The sequence below is a fragment of the Pseudomyrmex gracilis genome, unplaced genomic scaffold, assembly GCF_002006095.1.
Source record: "Pseudomyrmex gracilis isolate BER0280 unplaced genomic scaffold, ASM200609v1 scaffold_112, whole genome shotgun sequence".
Classification (NCBI taxonomy): Eukaryota; Metazoa; Arthropoda; class Insecta; order Hymenoptera; family Formicidae; genus Pseudomyrmex; species Pseudomyrmex gracilis.
The window spans coordinates 350,457-368,197 of NW_018020696.1; the positions used below are offsets into that span (position 1 = coordinate 350,457).

The 17,741-nt window shown below is 36.4% G+C and overlaps 3 protein-coding genes across 10 annotated transcripts; 2 read left to right on the forward strand and 1 right to left on the reverse strand.

The window, feature by feature from the left end:
- Window positions 1-2,055: 2,055 nt before the first annotated feature.
- On the reverse strand, window positions 2,056-17,692 carry LOC109856269 (lymphocyte expansion molecule-like). 7 transcript variants are annotated; one of them, XM_020431336.1, is made up of 8 exons: window positions 17,613-17,688; window positions 16,527-17,222; window positions 3,822-4,065; window positions 3,499-3,737; window positions 3,149-3,293; window positions 2,924-3,006; window positions 2,553-2,700; window positions 2,056-2,415 (listed from the first exon to the last, which is right to left on the reverse strand). In XM_020431336.1, the coding sequence occupies exons 3-8, from the start codon at window positions 4,046-4,048 to the stop codon at window positions 2,103-2,105; spliced, it is 1,155 nt and encodes a 384-aa protein (XP_020286925.1). In that variant the 5' UTR covers window positions 4,049-4,065; window positions 16,527-17,222; window positions 17,613-17,688; the 3' UTR covers window positions 2,056-2,102. The 7 variants fall into 7 exon arrangements, with proteins under 7 accessions (XP_020286925.1, XP_020286929.1, XP_020286927.1 ...); XM_020431340.1 differs by having other exon boundaries at window positions 17,602-17,624; XM_020431338.1 differs by lacking the exon at window positions 16,527-17,222 and having other exon boundaries at window positions 17,613-17,692.
- On the forward strand, window positions 4,057-6,626 carry LOC109856271. 2 transcript variants are annotated; one of them, XM_020431346.1, is made up of 4 exons: window positions 4,057-4,254; window positions 4,843-5,811; window positions 5,916-6,361; window positions 6,440-6,626. In XM_020431346.1, the coding sequence occupies exons 2-4, from the start codon at window positions 5,616-5,618 to the stop codon at window positions 6,602-6,604; spliced, it is 807 nt and encodes a 268-aa protein (XP_020286935.1). In that variant the 5' UTR covers window positions 4,057-4,254; window positions 4,843-5,615; the 3' UTR covers window positions 6,605-6,626. The 2 variants fall into 2 exon arrangements, with proteins under 2 accessions (XP_020286935.1, XP_020286934.1); XM_020431345.1 differs by lacking the exon at window positions 4,057-4,254 and having other exon boundaries at window positions 4,677-5,811.
- On the forward strand, window positions 8,753-14,365 carry LOC109856270 (ras-related protein Rab-8A). The gene is made up of 5 exons (XM_020431344.1): window positions 8,753-9,111; window positions 10,205-10,265; window positions 10,506-10,644; window positions 11,229-11,432; window positions 11,717-14,365. Exons 1-5 carry the CDS (start codon window positions 8,775-8,777, stop codon window positions 11,813-11,815), a joined length of 840 nt encoding a protein of 279 aa, XP_020286933.1. The 5' UTR covers window positions 8,753-8,774; the 3' UTR covers window positions 11,816-14,365.
- Window positions 17,693-17,741: the final 49 nt, after the last annotated feature.

Below are 17,741 nucleotides of genomic sequence, written 5' to 3' on the forward strand. Positions count from 1 at the left end.
GTATGACATTTTTAATTTACTTGAAGGGCACGTTCTGCTAGAGACACTCAACTGTACTTCTTATTTCAACTTTTGTTCTGTAATCTTATTGTTTCTTTTGAATTTTTTTTTATATGTGTATTACGGCTGATAAAAACTCACGTTAGTGCTCGAAACGTTTCGCTCTGTATAATGCCTTAGCATATGTAATTTGCTTTTTAAATATAGTGAGTCGTCTATTTGTTCGGCTTGTTTTTGATCTTTTTTCTTTTTTTGTTGTTGTTAAACATAAGTCTGTAATAACTAAAAATTGTAAATAATTTTAATTTTACACACCTTACAAAATTGTAACTGCGTGGTGTAACAGACTATCTAGTCAATTTTGAAAATAGAAGAAAGATAGTAAAATAAAGTTTAAAAAGAATATTATTAAAAGAGATTATTAAATTATTTCTTCGAAAACGTGCAACATCCGTCGACTTTGTGCAAGACATATAATTTAAACAAAAAGAAAACTAACACAATTTGTAAAGAGCAATAAATATAACAATTTAATTTAATATCAAAAAATGAAGCATATCATTTGTTTTTTTTAAAAGAATTGGACATCGTTCGATATTTATTATTGCGGTTTATCACTTGCAACACAGAAGTGAACGAACCTAAAGCGGAATAGATCGTTCTTGCGAGAGACGCGTCGGTGTCGACCGTAAATTAGAAAGTTATTAACGCCTAATTGCATCCCGATTAATTCGCCCTTGTAACTAATGCGAGCGTCCCACACCGCAGGCGTTGAATAGTTACGTACCTATATAGCACCCGCGTTCTGGGAACGCGTGCACTGGTGTCAGTTGCTCCGTGAAATCCTCCATCAATCTACAAAATTATCTACCATATGGCACTCCGCGAGAAATTTTTCTCATTTTTTACCCTCCATACGCGTGCGATGTTTCCGGTTCTACAGTTAAAGGTACCAGGCGTGGCAATTTGTAATTCTTGCATAAGTAAATACTGTTGCGTAATTTATAAGAAAAAAAGAAAAGATTTTCTTATTGTTATCGTTACTCTAAAAAAAATTTTATTGCTCAGTAGCGTCCACTTCTCGCTCAAAGTTCGTTGGTTTTAATGTGTAATCGGTTGAGAGAGAATTTTAAAAAATAATACTGCGTTGTGTTTCGCGTCGCGTTGCACAGCAAAACAATTTGTGCGCGTTATCTAATTGTAAGTAAAAGTTTCTTTCTTAGTTCTTTTTTTTTTTTTTTTTTTTTCAGACCTTTTCGGAGAGGTTTTCTTTCGCGCGGTTCATTGATTCGCTCGTTGCATCAGGGTTGCATAAGCGCGACTGTTGCTGCCGCAGATGCAGCGATTTTTAGCCGCGTCGCGATCACACGATCCAGTAAATTTCGTTTCGATTTATTGCGGCAATTAAGGAGCCCACCCTCTCGAGGGGCGTTCTGTAACAAACGAATGACGTGTGCGGTAAGGATTGAAACGAAAGAGGCGGTCGTTGTAAAACGGTTAAATGCAATTATGCGCGTGTGCAGAACCTATATAGAATGCGCCGCGATGCGGTTCAAAGTTCATGTGTATACGTATGAATTATGCATTCGGTGCAGCGCCGGGGATAATCACTAGGTGCGTCATTATCTCGTGTGGGCTCCTGTTACCGTTCCCCAGCTGGCACGAAATCTCGCGGCGTTCGAGGAACATCGTCGAAAGAAAGAAAAAAACAACGAGTCGGCGCGCCGCTCGGACTAATCCACGCGATAAATCACGATGATCGTTGGATCTTTGAATTAGCGTAGAGCATTTGTCGGTCTCTCTCATCGCACGGACAGGTGCCATTATGCGATCACGTGTAAACTTTGCACGGGACGCTCCCGTGACGCTTACGACCGATGAAACGCGCACACATACCCGAAATTTTGCATTGAGTTCCGAATTTAATTATTTAATTATTTCAATTGTGTATATTCACAATTTTATATGTACAATTAAATTTAGTTTCGCTGAATATTAAAAAGAATATATTTCTTTTAATAAAAATACATTCTAATTAACTAAGATGCACTTTGGCCGTGTAATGTTCATAGAAAAATTAAAAGTTTATAAATTAATATAAATTAGAAGTGACTATATGACGGCGCAACAAAACTAGCTATTGTCCTGGGCACTTTGCTTTTGAAAACGCACGTCCATCCGGATCCTTTTATACGATAGTCTTCTTTGATCTTATATCTACCTGGTCCAGGAAGAAAGTCTCTTGATGGAAGTGGTCGTATAATTTTGACATTACTGTCGAAAGGATATTTTTTCAGCGAACTCGGTTTTCGTGGCGCACGAAGATAATAATGACCGGGACCTGGTTGATCGGGATCCTTGTAACACGTATTGATATCTTGTAACATTATTCTCGAGACCGGTTTCTTAATAAATCTGTAAAAACAAAAACAATTTTGTTTGTTTCGAAATAACTTGTTTGCAATTTCTTCTCATAGATTTATAGATTGAGAAAATACGTGTATATTGTTATTATCTTTTAAGTTTTTGTTCTAACTAATTTTAACATATACCTAGGATTGGTAGACCACTTTCCTTTGAAATAATTTGATTTGCTCGAAAGCTTCTCCATTTCGCTTGGCAATTTCTTTGGCCAATCTTCATAATCCTGTACTCTCGCGCGTGCCCAGTATCCTCTGATGGTACTCTCATCTCTCGGTCCTTGTAAATAAATATATTTTATATTTACTTATTACTTTCTTATAGCGCAGATAATATCACTTTGTTTTTTAGTTTTAACAAACGTATAATATACAAGGTTTAATAAAAAATATATGTAATATACATAAAATAAAAGTTTAAAACAAAAATTATTTACAGAAGAAATTTATTAAATAGGTATATGTACCAAAAATATATATTTAAAAATATTATTTTGTCACACCTGTGAAAAGATCGTAAGGTCCTCTTTTGCTTGTGACCTTTTCGAGGAAAGCCTGCATCGAGGTTGGATATTTTACGTTATATCTGTTAAGAAAAAATTCCTTTGTTAACTCTTTTAAATGATTTGAAATAATATGAGTGAGTGTATATAAAAATGATAAAAAATGACTTAAGAGAGAATAATAGACAGATATGCAAGTTATGTCGTCGATTCTTCCTTTCTTACCTGTTGCAAGCTAAAGACCAACTTTTTCTCGTTTCTCGAAATCTGGATGTTAAGCCGTCGAATTCAAAAGTAGGTACTTGAGAAAAACCTTTCAGTGCTTTCTGTTCCAAGTAGTAAAACGGATTATGCGTTCTTAACGTGTATCCTTAGAAAGAAAATAAAATGATAATGAAAGTTTTATATACAAAGAATTACGAAACATTAAGAGAAGATAATTACGTGAGAAATATTGAGTGTTCAATTTTTATAAATAATTTACAAACACTTTTTCTTCAATGTATACACAAAAATGCTGTATTGAAATAATTAATATTGATGTTTTTGATAATTAAAGAATAAATTTTATTGACCTGGACCGGGTGTGGTGGATTTATAAGCCGGTTCAAACCGCGGAACGGTGCCAAACTTAACGTCCTCTCGCGAAATTTTACAGGTAGCTTCCAAAATATTTTCTGGCCAACGAAGTATCTCGTGAGTTCCTGGCCCGAGTCCAGTTCTCATCAGAAATCTTTGGAACGCAATTTCTTTTTTTCCGACCAGACCGCCCATTGTGGCAGAAAAATCTTCTGCGTCTTGTTGTCTCTTCCAACTATGTTGTAGTTTTTTTTATTTTCTTTGTATCGGAATCTATGAAAAATCTTAGTTTGGAATAAATCGAGTTCGATGTCTAAACCTAATAGTTCCGGGTATGCGCTCAATTAGTCGAGGGTCGTAGGAACCCACGGGCGGTGATGCCGGAATCACTACCAGTTTTGGATGCAAATTTGTCGTGTCGCGTTGCTTCGTCCCGCTGTTAAACGGAGGATGTGGTTTTCTTATTCGTGGCACTAGACATTGACAACGCCACTTGCAGCAACAATGACACAAACGAAAGCTTTTGGCTTCGTACTTCGGTGGCATGTTTGCGTCTGAATCTTCTAAAAATAAAAACAATCGTTCAAATTTGTCTAACGTAAAACTGTGTTGTGTCTAAGCCGTGAAACAACGTGATATATTTGTTACACGATGTGACATTTCTTACAAAATAATATTATTTGTATATTCAAGAGGTTAAAATTAACGGCAACAAACTGAGTTTAAATTATAGCAATATTCAGATACGATTTGTAAGTTTTGTGTGATGTTTCATTCTTAAATTTACATTGTTGACATAAATAGAAAAAAGTTTTAAATCAAAAATTCACAATATAATTTACTGCAGAACACAAAATTTATCACATATAAGAAATGTATATAAATATAACGGTTTTTATAATTTATTGATCACATCACATCAGGAAAACAGAATACTGAATTAACGGTTATCGGTATACTTCAAAAGAAATTTCTTATCCTCATTTAACAAATCCAATTTCTTTGATATCTACTATAAATATCTTCTATATTGTATTATCTTACAAAAATTTAAAATACAGGTGTTTTAACACAGCAAATGCTACGAACAAATTAATTTTTAATTTGTGTTACGGATTTTTTTTATAATGTGCATTATACAACATAAATTATGCATTTAAGTGATCAATAAAAACATATATTATTGTATCTAATTCCGATCTGCAGTCGGACAGCATCTATTTTTTGATAATCATTCTCAACCGATTCTCATTCACTAAGCATCTGATAGCAACTTAGCGCGCGCAGGTGGCGCCTTGTTGCAGGAAATTGTTTACGAGGTCGTTCATTCTTTGTTAAAGATCTGCTCGTGAAGTCGTCCACTTAGTTGACATGTGAAAACGAGGGTGTTATCTCGGCGAGCAACCGGACAACGGCTGCTCACGCAGCCCGCTGCCGTTGCTTAAACAAATACGTTAATTCGCCATGACGTAACAACCAAGGCATTCTGACTTTTCACACACCGCAGTTGCGTCGTGGGCGCATGGAGCAACTGGAGCAATAATGCGCACTGCGTGAAAATACGGAGTTGTTGAAATAAATATGTGTTAAAAAGCGATTTTTTGTTCAAAGTTTTTTGTTTGTATCATCTGCCGTTTAACATACGAAAGACTGGTTGATGTAGAAAAATCAAGAGATGTTTATCACGTGATAGAAATTTAGTTGCTTAGTTTTGTATGTTAATTAAAATTTTGAGATATCAAATAAAACCCTCTCTCATACTTTTGCATAAAAAAAAAGTAATACAGAGATTTACAAGAGATATGTATACATTATTTATATAAACTGTATTTTTGAGTGAAAATTGGAGTCGTATGTATTTACAAAATTGTGTACAAAAGCACATAGTTTCACTGTTCTATGTTTTTTAATCTGTATACTTAACAAAAATTTTCAAGTGCCAATGCGGTGCAGCTACGTACACATACTGTTTGCTATATTAACGCTGTTATTCATAAAGAGCAGCATTGTATATTTGGCAAAAAATATTGCGTTTGTTGTTCATGAGCAGTAAAATTTCAAAAAAAAGTATTCCTCTCTCTTCTGTCTATTCTCAACGTATTAATTGAACACAATGGCTGTACTGAAGATGATAAGACGTGCTATGTGCAAAAATACTGCAACATGTGGATCAAAATTCGTGGGGATCCTGGGACCTCTGACAATCCCACCGCTGCAAATCGCAACTTTGTATTATTTCTGGCAAGAGTATTCAAGAGTCGTGGACAAGCGGTATTGCTCCTGTTCGTGTTGGGACACCGTTTTTAAAGGTAAGATCAGCAAACAAAGTAATTTAAATGTTCTACAAAATTGTAAAATTGTCAATAAAAGATCTGCGAGACGTCTTACCGGATCATTGAAATTTCTGTTGCAGGCTCATACGAATCTGGCATTGCTCCCTACAAACACATGTACTTCAACGCCACGAGTAACATGCTGAAAATATGGATGTTGATTGTCGTCGGTATAATCGCGCTTTACGAAACGATGAAGCATCTGACGAGGTTAGCGATCAAACAGAGACTCAGACAGTCAATGATGCTCCTCTTTTCGACCGCACTGTTCTCCCATTATTACTCGTGGTGGGTTTATATTAATTACTGGAACGACGACTTCTACTCCCAGTGGTACCATCAGTTGTTCTTTACTATCACCGAATTGATATCCACCGCCTGGGTCATTCATCTGGCGGACAGAAAGAACCCCATAACTCACAGGAAGGTGTTTGGGATAGTCGCGATAGCTGTTCTGCATATTACGGCTGGTGGATGGGATCAATTCTTTGTGAATGTCGTCAAGGGAGAAGGTCATGCGCATCAGGTAAGCATTCGCAAACATATAAATATAGGAGATAGCGACGTTTCCCTCTTTTAATTCGTCTGTTTAATTTACACAAAGGTTATACGCGATCTGGGGTTCATGATACCGGATATCCTCCACGTTGCCGTTCCGTTGTGGCTGATTAAATGTGAGAGCGCTTATACTATCCATCTTCCTAATTCACTAGCGTACACGTCAAGTATTGTAGCAATTGGATTATGCATTTGGTCATTTTTACTGTAACTCGATAATATTGTTGGGAGAAGCATAATGTAAGATTAACCCGGTTTTTCTAACACGAGGATGACCCTTCCGTTCTTGGTCGTGTTCTTCCTCGATGCGAAACTCCGCAAAATGTGAAACTCGGTCTAACGCAAAACGCCAAAGTTACTTCGTCCGTAGGAAAAACTGTATAAATTTTATTGATATCACACAGATACATTCTACAAGAAAAAAAAACCATGCGTTGTGATATATTATCATTACTGAAAGACAAATGCTTCGTGCAAGAGCATTTTGAATAAACGCAATTTGCTTGTCATTTTTTTTTTTTATCGAGTTACCACATCTTCGTTCAACTTCGTACCTTATTATTTTGTTTTTGTACATAAACATGTTTATATTATTTTATTTTTATATTTTATTTATAAAATATTTGTAATATAATTTATAAGTCTGCAATGTTTTCTTCTCGAGCATATTTTGTGTAAAATTTTTACGAGATGAGCATAAAGGAGGGAAACTGTGTTAAGAGTACAAGATTTTGTTCATTGTGTTAAAATTATTGTATAAACTAAGTTACAAAGACTGAGGACTTGAGGAGATTACGAGCGATAAAACATCTCTCTCAAGTTACTCTAAAGTCCAAACAAATTTATTATTACATTAAGTGCGAACTCTCAAACATATCACGTAGGTTTATAGTTTGTACAAATATGACGTTATATTATGACGACTCGCAAGATTGTACAATTTGCAGGCAAAATGCTAACCAAAAATAGAGTGTTCTCATACAAGTTATAATATGCTTTCGAAGTGCCTACACGTAACATATATCATTTACATACTTATTTCTTGTTAAATAAGCCGATAACTAATTGCAAAACAAAACCCGGATTTTGCGTAATTCTAATAAACAGCAAAAGCAATTGTTCTCGTTATTTCAGAATAATGTATTTTATATTTGAAACAAATTACGTAATTTAATAATAATATAATATATCGATTTGCGAACAATATATTTGCAAACTAGTTTTTTATCGTCATATAATGTAATATTAACTTATTGATCTCTTACCTCTAATCTGGTATATATAATTATAAGCTTATATTTTTATTAATAGACTCTTTAACGCGGTTTATATGCGATATTATTTATGCGGCAGAATTACATATCTTATAGGTATTCTAGATAAAAACTGCGAAAAATAATTTAACAAAGAAATTTAACTAAGAAATGGATAAAAAATGAAGAAACACAAAAAGCAGCTTACATTTTATCAAAACCGATTTTGTTATATATTGTTATCTATTTAAAAAAGATTTATTATAGAAAATATACACAATATATCGTAGGACATATAGTGTGACAAAGCCATTTCCGAAAAGTATTTGAATAGTCATATGCATTACGTCATTTTATATGATTAGGAATATTATAACATAATTGCAGCATGGATCTGACAAAAAAAAGATTAAAAAAAAAAAATCTTGTTTCGCAAAAGAAAAAGACAAAATAGTGCGTTACAATATGTAGAATATTAAATGGTGGTTCTAACGACCGCAAAATTTGCGAATTGAATTCCGATATTTTATTAATTGTATAAAAGAGAAATATATACAATTATCCGTGTATATATATATATTGAAACAACTTTGATCAGAAAAACAAAATATGTAGATAGTCCGATAATGCAATACAATAAAAAACCGGCCTATATAAATTTCCAATATCACGTGTGTATTATTAATTTAATTATATTTAACGTCTTCAACTGCACGTATCGTTCTGCGGATTCTCGAATTGCTGTCGTCAGATCGAATTATTCGGCAAGACGCACGAAGTTTTATTATACATGAGAGAGAGAAGACGACCCGGACGCGAAATATCCCGGGGAAACGTAAAAAGAAAAGAGAGAAAGTCTTTCCGTGTCCTCCTGTATACTGCATGTACATATATGGCTGTGTGGCTATAGTGCATATTGCTCCCCGTAGACACCGTCGTCGTCTTCGACTTCATCTTCTTTCCGCGTGCCGACGGTACCAACGTGAGCACTCACATCTGTTTCACACACGTACACACGCGACACGCACACAGTTTCACCTTTCGTCCACATACGCACGCATTACATTGCATCTCACACCACGCGACCGCTGCACCTCGCTGCATATTATACCCTTCTAAAAGCCGCGCATGACCGACGAAAAGTCTCACGATTGTGAGGACACCTTTAACCCCCGCGTCTGTGCGAGGGGGGGACCAAAGCGCAGGCCTGGAATCGATCCTCCACCCTCTCCCCCTACCCCGGGAGAACGCAACGCGTCCGCGAAGAACAACCCCCGGCCGACGACTCTGTTGTCGACCCAACAACAGTTCAAAACCACCCCGAAGTATTCACGTTGCAACATGGCGTTGGATTTCGCAGCCACGTACAAGGTTCTGGTGCTGGGCGACTCGAACGTCGGCAAGACCTGCATCGTGCACCGCTACTGCGACGAACGGTACTACGACACGTACATCTCGACAATAGGTGAGAAACACAAATAAATCTGCGTGACGTATACCGGATATTCCGTTTTACCTGTGGCTGACAGCTACCCCAAGTAGTGTGCTAAATAATAAATCAAATCGTTCCGATAGCTCATTGTTCAAATGATCACACGTACAACGCATCTTCGGTGCCAGTTGGGTTTGCTTTGTGACAACTTTTTTTTAATAGTTTTTTTCTAAAACAATTAATCGCCACGTTTTATTTTCTTCACAAACACAACGAACGCGTGTATCGTTCCGTATCGACGACTAGTTAATTAACCCTTTGTTGCTGCTGCGAGATGAGATCATGTTTGTCCGAGCATAAATCTCGTTTATCGTCAAAAGAAATGCCAGAAGCAATCTTCAGTTTAGTTTTTAAATATTGTGTTTGATGAGAATATCTAGTTTATTAATTGAAAATAATTCTTTTTTAACATAATGCACATACGTGTCGCTTAATTTGTTAATATAAAAATTGCTTATACCGCGAGAAAATTATTTGACTTTCAGATATACTTGTTGCCATAGTTATTTAATTAATTATGTATTTCACAAAATGTGTGTTGAGCATTGATAGCATCGATCAGCTGATTATTGGTTGCATCCGCCCCAGAGTCTCGGGTTTCGCTGTGTACAACGTTTCAATTTTAAATTTAGCCGAACTACTCTTATACGCGACACTTTTCCCGATATAAATTGCCGTATTTTATATCGTATCGAGGAAACACATTTTTGCAAACGTGTAGAAATAAATATTTTATAGTCTCATTTCGAGTGTCGTTTGTTTCCCGTGTGTGTTATCGAAGTAACTCTTGATTTTCCATATGGATAATACGTAATAATTTTAATTGTATCCGGTGTGAGAATACACGAAACTTTTGCGTGCAAATTATCGCACCAGTTACGTAATAATTAGCGATAGTTGCGTGACAGTTCGCACAAACGTAAACAAAGTAATGTACACTCTCAGGCGCAATTTACTTAAGTATTATGACATTTACTTAATTTTTTGTATTAATTTGAAAGATGTAAGCATTCACATTAGACGTAAAAAAACAAAAAAAAAATCAAAACCAAATGTGTCTGTGCAGGTATCGATTTCAAACAGAAGATTATTAACTTAGACGGGACACCGATTAAATTGCAAATTTGGTGAGTAATATTTAAAAATTTCTTCGAGTATTCGATAAACAAATGATCTCGATTAATTCCGATAAAGAGTCACGTTGGAAAATTTAACGATAGAAGAAAATTCTGAGAAAAGTCTTTTTTCCATAAAAAAAAAAAAACACAGTTTGAATGTAAAATAATAGTTTTCGTACCAAAAAAAAAAAAAAGAAAGAAAACGAAGAGATATAGCGTGGCAGGAAATATATCTGTGTATCTTTAAAGGGATACCGCCGGCCAGGAAAGATTTCGAACTTTAACAACGGCGTACTATCGCGGTGCCATGGGTATCCTTTTGATGTACGATGTCACTAGTTTGGAGAGTTTCAACCATCTGTCTTACTGGCTGCGAAATATTCAAGAAGTAAGATTGAAGTCGATTCTAAAGATAGAATGTTATGAACTGGAAAAAGATCGCGTTCATGTACCTATATAAATTCTTAAGTGGCCGCGTTTAAAAAGACACTGCTCGGAAAAGGATTTTAAATTTTAACAAAGTGTTTAACGGAAGTCTCTCTCTCTCTCTCTCTCTCTCTCTCTCTCTCTCTCTCTCTCTCTCTCTCTCTCTCTCTCTCTCTCTTTCTCTCTAGTTGATCGTCGAAAGTTAAACATTTTAATCGTTGAAGAAAGTGTTGGCAAGGGAACGTTTAAAAAATTTATTTATATCTACGTGAAAACCGAAACGCGGCCGTTTAAGCGTTATTAAATTCTAGCGTTTAATAAATTGAAGAATTAGTTTTAAGTTTTTTTCTGCAAACTTCTCCTCTTTGTTTCCCGTAAATTCAAGGTTACATTGTGAAAAATTTACTTCGCCTACGCACGGACGGCTATTGATTTTGCAAAGAGAAACGTTTTTCCGCGACCGACCGGCTCGAAGTCGGTATATGATTAATATATGTATACACGACAGCGTGAATCACGAGCAATTCCACCGTTTTGCATTGACAGAATGCGTCACCAGATGTAGTAAAAGTTTTGGCAGCGAATAAATGCGACGCTACCGCGCATCGCGCTGTCGACGCCGAGAGAGGTCAGAAAATCGCGGAGAACTTCGACATGCCCTTCTTCGAGGTGTCGTGCAAGGAGAACATCAACATCGAGGAAGCTTTTCTCACTCTAGCCAGAAGGATACGGGAACAACGGGGTCGTCGAGTAAGACTCATTCCCGTTTACTTTGTTGTTACAAAAAACATCTCTATTATATATTTTTCTCGAAAAATATATCCGTCTATTGGAAATAATTCCAACCGTTACACGATTTAAAAAATAATTTATACACGTTCTGATCTTTTTTTTAAAAGTTCAAAAAAAAAATTGGAAGAAATTCTCTAACAGAATTTTTCTTCTATTCTATTTCCTCCTTTGATTTTTTTTTATTCCGTGAGTTATTAAACATGACCGAACTTTCTCTCAGGTATGACAAAAAATTCTTGCAGGCCAGTTTGTTCGAAGCTTCCGAGAGGGAAGGCGCGGACAGTATAATCAAGGCGCAGTCACCGTCTCAGCAGGGTGACGCCTGGAGATGCACCTGTTAATTCGCATTCTCATCGGAGGTCTATCCGGCTGGTTGGACGGCGGTCATGTATCAGCTCCAGGCACAGAGGATTTCGTCTATTTATATGCACGGGGGAAGAAGACGCGCTCGTTTCTATTACCTGTACATACACACCGCGACCGGGAGTAAGCGGTCGTCGAGCGGAAAAATCGACCTGGACACGCGAGAGGTGTTCGAATTACGTGGCGAAGGTGGCACGGGGCAAGTATTCACCACACTAGTACACCATCTGCAATAATCGCAACGGAGATGTTGTTTTAGATATATATTATCTCGTAAACCCTGCACTCTCTGTCACACGCGAGAGCCGAACAGTGAGGACACGTGGCGTGATGGTGTTAACATAACGCGAGACGACGTGAAGATAATATTCCACCATGAATCAAATGGTACATATATATATATACGTGTGTGTGTGTGTGTGTGTGTGCACGATCGTAAACACGAGACGAAACATAACGTTCGCTCATAAACGGAGCAGCAAGGCTCTCGCTTTTTGATAATCCGGAAACACACGTACACGCATTAAAGCTCGCGAACTATGTTTCGGAAAAAATTTATCGCGGAACTTATCTTATGATATGCGATTATATATACCTACGTCGTAGATATGTACTTCATAGAAATTCGAGTCACGCACGTGCGAGTGTAGAGTCGGCAAAAAATTATTGCCGCGAGATAATCGAAACGCCTGAGAAAACGCGTCGTCGCGCGAGAAACGTAGATACGTTCAATTGTTAGGCCCCGGTTTCATCGGTGTCGGTTTACTTGCAAAAGATGAATCGATGACGAAGTTTTTGACGCGTGAAAACGCATGACGCGCAAGCGAAGGAAATTCAGTTCGGTTTTCTCAGAAAAGGAAGGAACTGTTACTGGGGTGACGGAGAGTCGGCGAAAGGAATCGCGAGATTTTGGATTTTCGTACAATTCTCATGTAATCTCGTCGATGTTAGTCTGCCAGACGCAGTCATTGGATTATTATAGGCAGTTTAAAAAAAAAAAAAAAACGTGCAGTTAGATTCGCTTGAAGTATTTGATAAGGCCTAACTAACTAAAAACAAAAAAAAACAAAAAAAACCAAAAAAAAAAAGAAACATCCTCTCGATGCTAATGAAGCGACACTTTTTCGCAGTAATTTGACGTATTACTATATTAATTAGTATGTCTACGCGAGAAAGACATCATCAAGCGCATTGTGATTTTCGTCTGAAAACGACATTATACTATTACGAGACTTGCGATTTGTCATCTATGTCTCTTAACGAGGACCAGGGAGGCTCTTCCCGTATGGAAGAGCTTGCGCGATTAGCTGTTACACGTCGGAATTATTTGATGCACAGATGCCAATGTGTGTGTGCGCGTGTTGTTTTTGAAATGTAGAGGATTCGGGACAAGTGAAATTCGCGCGTGAAAACCAAAATATCAGAATGAGTAATCGAATAAAGTTTAAAATACATTTTATTCAATTAAATTAAATCAAATTTTAAATATTAAATTAATTTTTATTCCAAGATAAAAATACGGAAACGTGTTATCTGTCATAAATCTAAATTTAACTCAAATATATCGACAAAGGAATTTGCTATATTTATTGTGACACGCAGAGCTTTTTTGAAAGAAATGAAAGCGTTAATTAAATTTTTCTTCTAATTGAAAGAAAGGAAGTAACACAAATCGTATTTTTAAAAGGCTTTGATATTTATTGTCAGAGAAAAACTGATATTTTTTCGTTTAAGAAAAAAAAACAAAAACGATATTTTAAGTTGAAATTAAATTTCGAAAAAACAGAGGCCAAATCGACAAACGCTTGACATTTGTGTATCAAACTTTTCATATCGATACGTACACGTGATAATAATCCACGCTTAAATTAATTGCGCTTCGAGAGAATCGTAATGGAAACACTTTCGTCTGTTTTTTCATAATCGATGAACGGCGTTATACGGCAATGCATTCTGCCGCGGGATGTCTCAGAAACGTTGTTTCGTGAAAAAAAAAAAAAAAAAAAAAATAGGAGCACTTAATGCGTTCTTGCATTTTTCATGGGCCATATTTGCGGTCGTGTAGACCGCGAGAAATTAGCTGCCATACCTATAACACGCTGCAACACGTGCACGTTTTTTAACGCAGGGTGTGTAAATTATTCGAGAGATCGAGTCTTTTTAATTTCAAAAAGTGTGTGTTGAGAGAGCTTTTTTATACGATACGGGATCGAGTTCTTGATCGGTCATCGAGTATATATCTCGATGTTATATAATAAAGACACTTTTCAAACGTGCGGCGCTTTTACTTGCAAGACGAATTTTTTTTTCAATTCAACTTGCGCCACGTACAGCAAACGGGACTGGAAGATGAATCGAACGCACATTTGTGAGAAATATATTGCAACCACTTGCGCACGTACAAGATTGACTGTTGTTTTTTTTTAACAACACAAAAAGAGTAAAACGAGCGAACAATTAAGTTTTTAAATTTGCGATATTCGATTTAACTTTCAATCCTACGTTTTTTTTTACGAGTCGTTGTCACATGTTGCAAGAAATATTTTATAATTGTTTAAAGTTATATGTATATATATATCTCAGCATATATTTATTATAATCTATACAAAAGCGCACAACCACTTTTTGTGTCACAATCATCGGAAGAACAAATCGTCATCATCGCCCTTTCGACGAGAGAGACCCCACTTTCACACGTTCGTATAATTCTCGTTTACGCTGGCAGAAACACAAAAAGCCTTTATTGTGCCTATCAACTATAAAAAAAAAAAAGATTAAAGATGAAGCGCGAGAACACTAAAACAAAAAAAAAGAAAAAAAAAGAAAAGAGAAAGACGTGCGTAAGAGATACGTGCTGCACGAGATATCGTGACGAGTCGCTTTGTAAATCGATCGGAGTGAACTCTGAATGTGTGGAGAGAGAGAGAGAGAGAGAGAGAGAGAGAGAGAGAGAGAGAGAGAGAGAAGTAACTGTAACGCGCGCGATGCTCGATTGAAGTTTCCAATTAAAATTTCACTTCAAGCAACTTTCCGGAGGGCAACTTCTTCGCACTCTCGGAATCACGCGAGTAATCGACGGATCTACATTAGAAGAGATATATATTCTAAATTTCTTTTTTCTCTCCTCGCGACGAAAACAACAATATAAAATATCTCGGTATTCACCGCTGTGATTTCTGATTTGCGTACACAATCGTCACATACACAAGCACAATCGTCAGATCCTGTGTAAACCGCAATGTGTAAATCGCATTGCGAGTGGCAATCTTGCGAGTTTACCGCGTCTAGCAGAAAACTTCGCGAAAATTCAGTTCGCGCTTTTCGCTTACGCTTTGCTTCGGTGCGGTCGCGAAAGCGAAGTTCACATCGCGACACAATCGAGTCGAAAGAGCGCATGCACTCGACGGAAACCGCGTTATACATCTGTCGCGCAATCGATCGACATCGCAAAGACGAGGATGCCGACGAAACGAGATCATTCTGCAAATCGCGCAACGGATTTTTTTTTTTTTTTTTAATAGATTAGTGATCGACAACGCAACACGATGTTTGTTTTTTTTTTCAGCCGCAATCATATCCTATAAACATAATAGTTTACGACAAATAGGCTTTGTACCATTTGTGCAAGATGATATTATAAAAATATACATTATATATATATACATATATATATATATATATATACACATATATTATATATATACACACATGATACGATGGTATATATATATTTGTTGCTTTTGTATATTTATAAATCGCGGCGTATTTGTATAAAATACATTACGGAATTCGATTTGTCTCGTCTGCTAAGCAACCTGCGCGATCTTTAATTAGCGCGGGGTTTCCCAGACTTAAAATAAAAGAGAGAGAGCATTTGTGTAATAATTTCTATATCGCTTGCCCGTTTTACCAAAAAAAACTGCAACACCGCACACTCATGTACAACGAAACTGAAATATTTCCACAATAAATTCTAAATAAAATGTGATTTAAAAAAAAAAAAAAATGTAAAAGTGAAAAATGTAAAGTGTTAAAATATAAAGTGTTAAAAATCGAGAGGAAGAGAGAGAAAGAGAGGTGTAGCTTATCAGAGAAGAGATATACAATATAAGAAATTTGATAACTTTAATCGAATCTAATTACTACTGCTTCAATTACCGAGTTTTGCGAGCGAGGTAACAATTTTTCAAGTTTGGGAAACCTTGAATTAGCGGAGATCAGATGCGATTACGGAGAAATCGGAGTATCTCTCTATTCTCGATCTAGGACTCTCTTTAGATGCGCGCGTGATTTGTCAGAACTATCGTTAAGTTTTATTTCGCGGTGTGGTTTGAGAGCGAGGAGAAGCACCTGTATTGGCAATTTTCTTGGGGAAAAAAAAAAAAAAAAACTAAATTTCTCTAATCGCGAAGTTGTTTGCGAGAAAAAGAGAGAAAATCGCGTTGAGGATTTCTGACGTAAACTCGATTGCAGTAAATTCAGCGCGACACAAATAGCGGTTAACGAAGTCGATTGCTATGCAAAATGCGGGTGCTTGTTTCTCGCGGGAAAAAAATTGAGAAAAATAAGAAAAAAAAAAAAGAAAAAGAAGTCAATTTGTGCAACACGGCGTCGCCCACGTGGACGGTAGGAGTCGCTTGTATAAATTTTTTTTCTTTTTTTTTTTTTAAAGAACGCTGGCTCGTTTACCTTCATCGAAGTGCTTGATTTCTCACCCGAAGCTGGTCTTCGGCTGAAGAGTCTTTCAGAAGAGCAGTTTTTATACGACTTAGTTGAGCCTGCCACGTATGTGCGCGCGCGTGCAGCGCCGTAACTAGCGTTTTTTTGTTTTGTGTCACAAGTGTGTGTACAGGCAGTGCTTTACTATAATTAGTCCCACACTCTGTCCTTGGAATTCCACATAACAATGAAGGCGAATGACGAATTGTCAGGATCACGTTTGCGCGGGAATCCTTTCACCTTGTATATTCGCAAAGATTTTCATACTTAGATCTATAGATCATCGAGATTTTCGGAGCTTCTCCATAAATTGGCTAAAATATTCGCTCTTGTGTTTTTTTTTTTTCGTGTGAATCGAAGATATTATAAAATAATTCACACATTCATTCCGCTTCGCGAGATTTCTTTTTTTTTTTTTTATTTTATGTTCTAGTTACGGCTCTGCGAATTCTCTCACGTAGCTCTCGAATTTTCAACGATCTTGCGATTTTCAACGATATGATGAAAGTTTCTCGACAGGTATTAGCTATGTTTTTGTTACGAATCCTGTTGCAATATATAGAAATAAAAAATAGAACAGCTCGATCGGGCGAAATAGTTTCGCCAACGTGACATTTTGTTTTTATGCGAAAAACAAAATTTAATTTTTCTAAGATGCAACGTTATCTGAAAATGTTTTTACTTAATTAACTAGTAGTTCAGCTATCTGCTATCTTTAAACGTAATTAAATTTAATTCTTTTTATGTAATACAATAGTGCAGAAACACTTTCTCTAAATTGCAATTGCAAAATGAAACGTTTTGCCCGATTAGCCGAAGAAATAATTGAGAAGATGTTAAATATACGATATAACGACAGCTTTTACAACGTTTCATTTGTCATTACGTCACCACCTCTCACCATCGACAAAGTGCATCATATTACGTAATTTTCTTCGATCTTCGCGATCAATTATCTGAATGTATAAGTGTATAAGTTTTTACGTTCGTAGAAACAAACTTGTTCAACTCGATGTCTGAATCAATAATAAATAAAAATACACACTTTTTACTTACGACTAGTCTTTTCTTCTTTCCCCCGTAACAGAATCGTACACAACGATTAAGCGAGCGTTGCGGCGTCAAATTGCCGAAAATTAAATCAAAATTTTTTGCGATTCATGAATAATAAAATATAATCAGTCG

Coding starts and splice junctions, on each gene's coding strand:
- LOC109856269 (XM_020431338.1), bottom strand. CDS start 4,048: ATGCCACCGAAGTACGAAGCCAAAAGCTTTCGTTTGTGTCATTGTTGC. Junction 3,294..3,498: donor ATCCACCACACCCGGTCCAG/GTCAATAAAATT, acceptor TTTCTTTCTAAG/GATACACGTTAAGAACGCAT. Junction 3,007..3,148: donor TGGTCTTTAGCTTGCAACAG/GTAAGAAAGGAA, acceptor TTTTCTTAACAG/ATATAACGTAAAATATCCAA.
- LOC109856270 (XM_020431344.1), top strand. CDS start 8,775: ATGACCGACGAAAAGTCTCACGATTGTGAGGACACCTTTAACCCCCGC. Junction 10,645..11,228: donor GGCTGCGAAATATTCAAGAA/GTAAGATTGAAG, acceptor TTGCATTGACAG/AATGCGTCACCAGATGTAGT. Junction 11,433..11,716: donor GGGAACAACGGGGTCGTCGA/GTAAGACTCATT, acceptor AAATTCTTGCAG/GCCAGTTTGTTCGAAGCTTC.
- LOC109856271 (XM_020431346.1), top strand. CDS start 5,616: ATGGCTGTACTGAAGATGATAAGACGTGCTATGTGCAAAAATACTGCA. Junction 5,812..5,915: donor TTGGGACACCGTTTTTAAAG/GTAAGATCAGCA, acceptor TTTCTGTTGCAG/GCTCATACGAATCTGGCATT. Junction 6,362..6,439: donor GAGAAGGTCATGCGCATCAG/GTAAGCATTCGC, acceptor ATTTACACAAAG/GTTATACGCGATCTGGGGTT.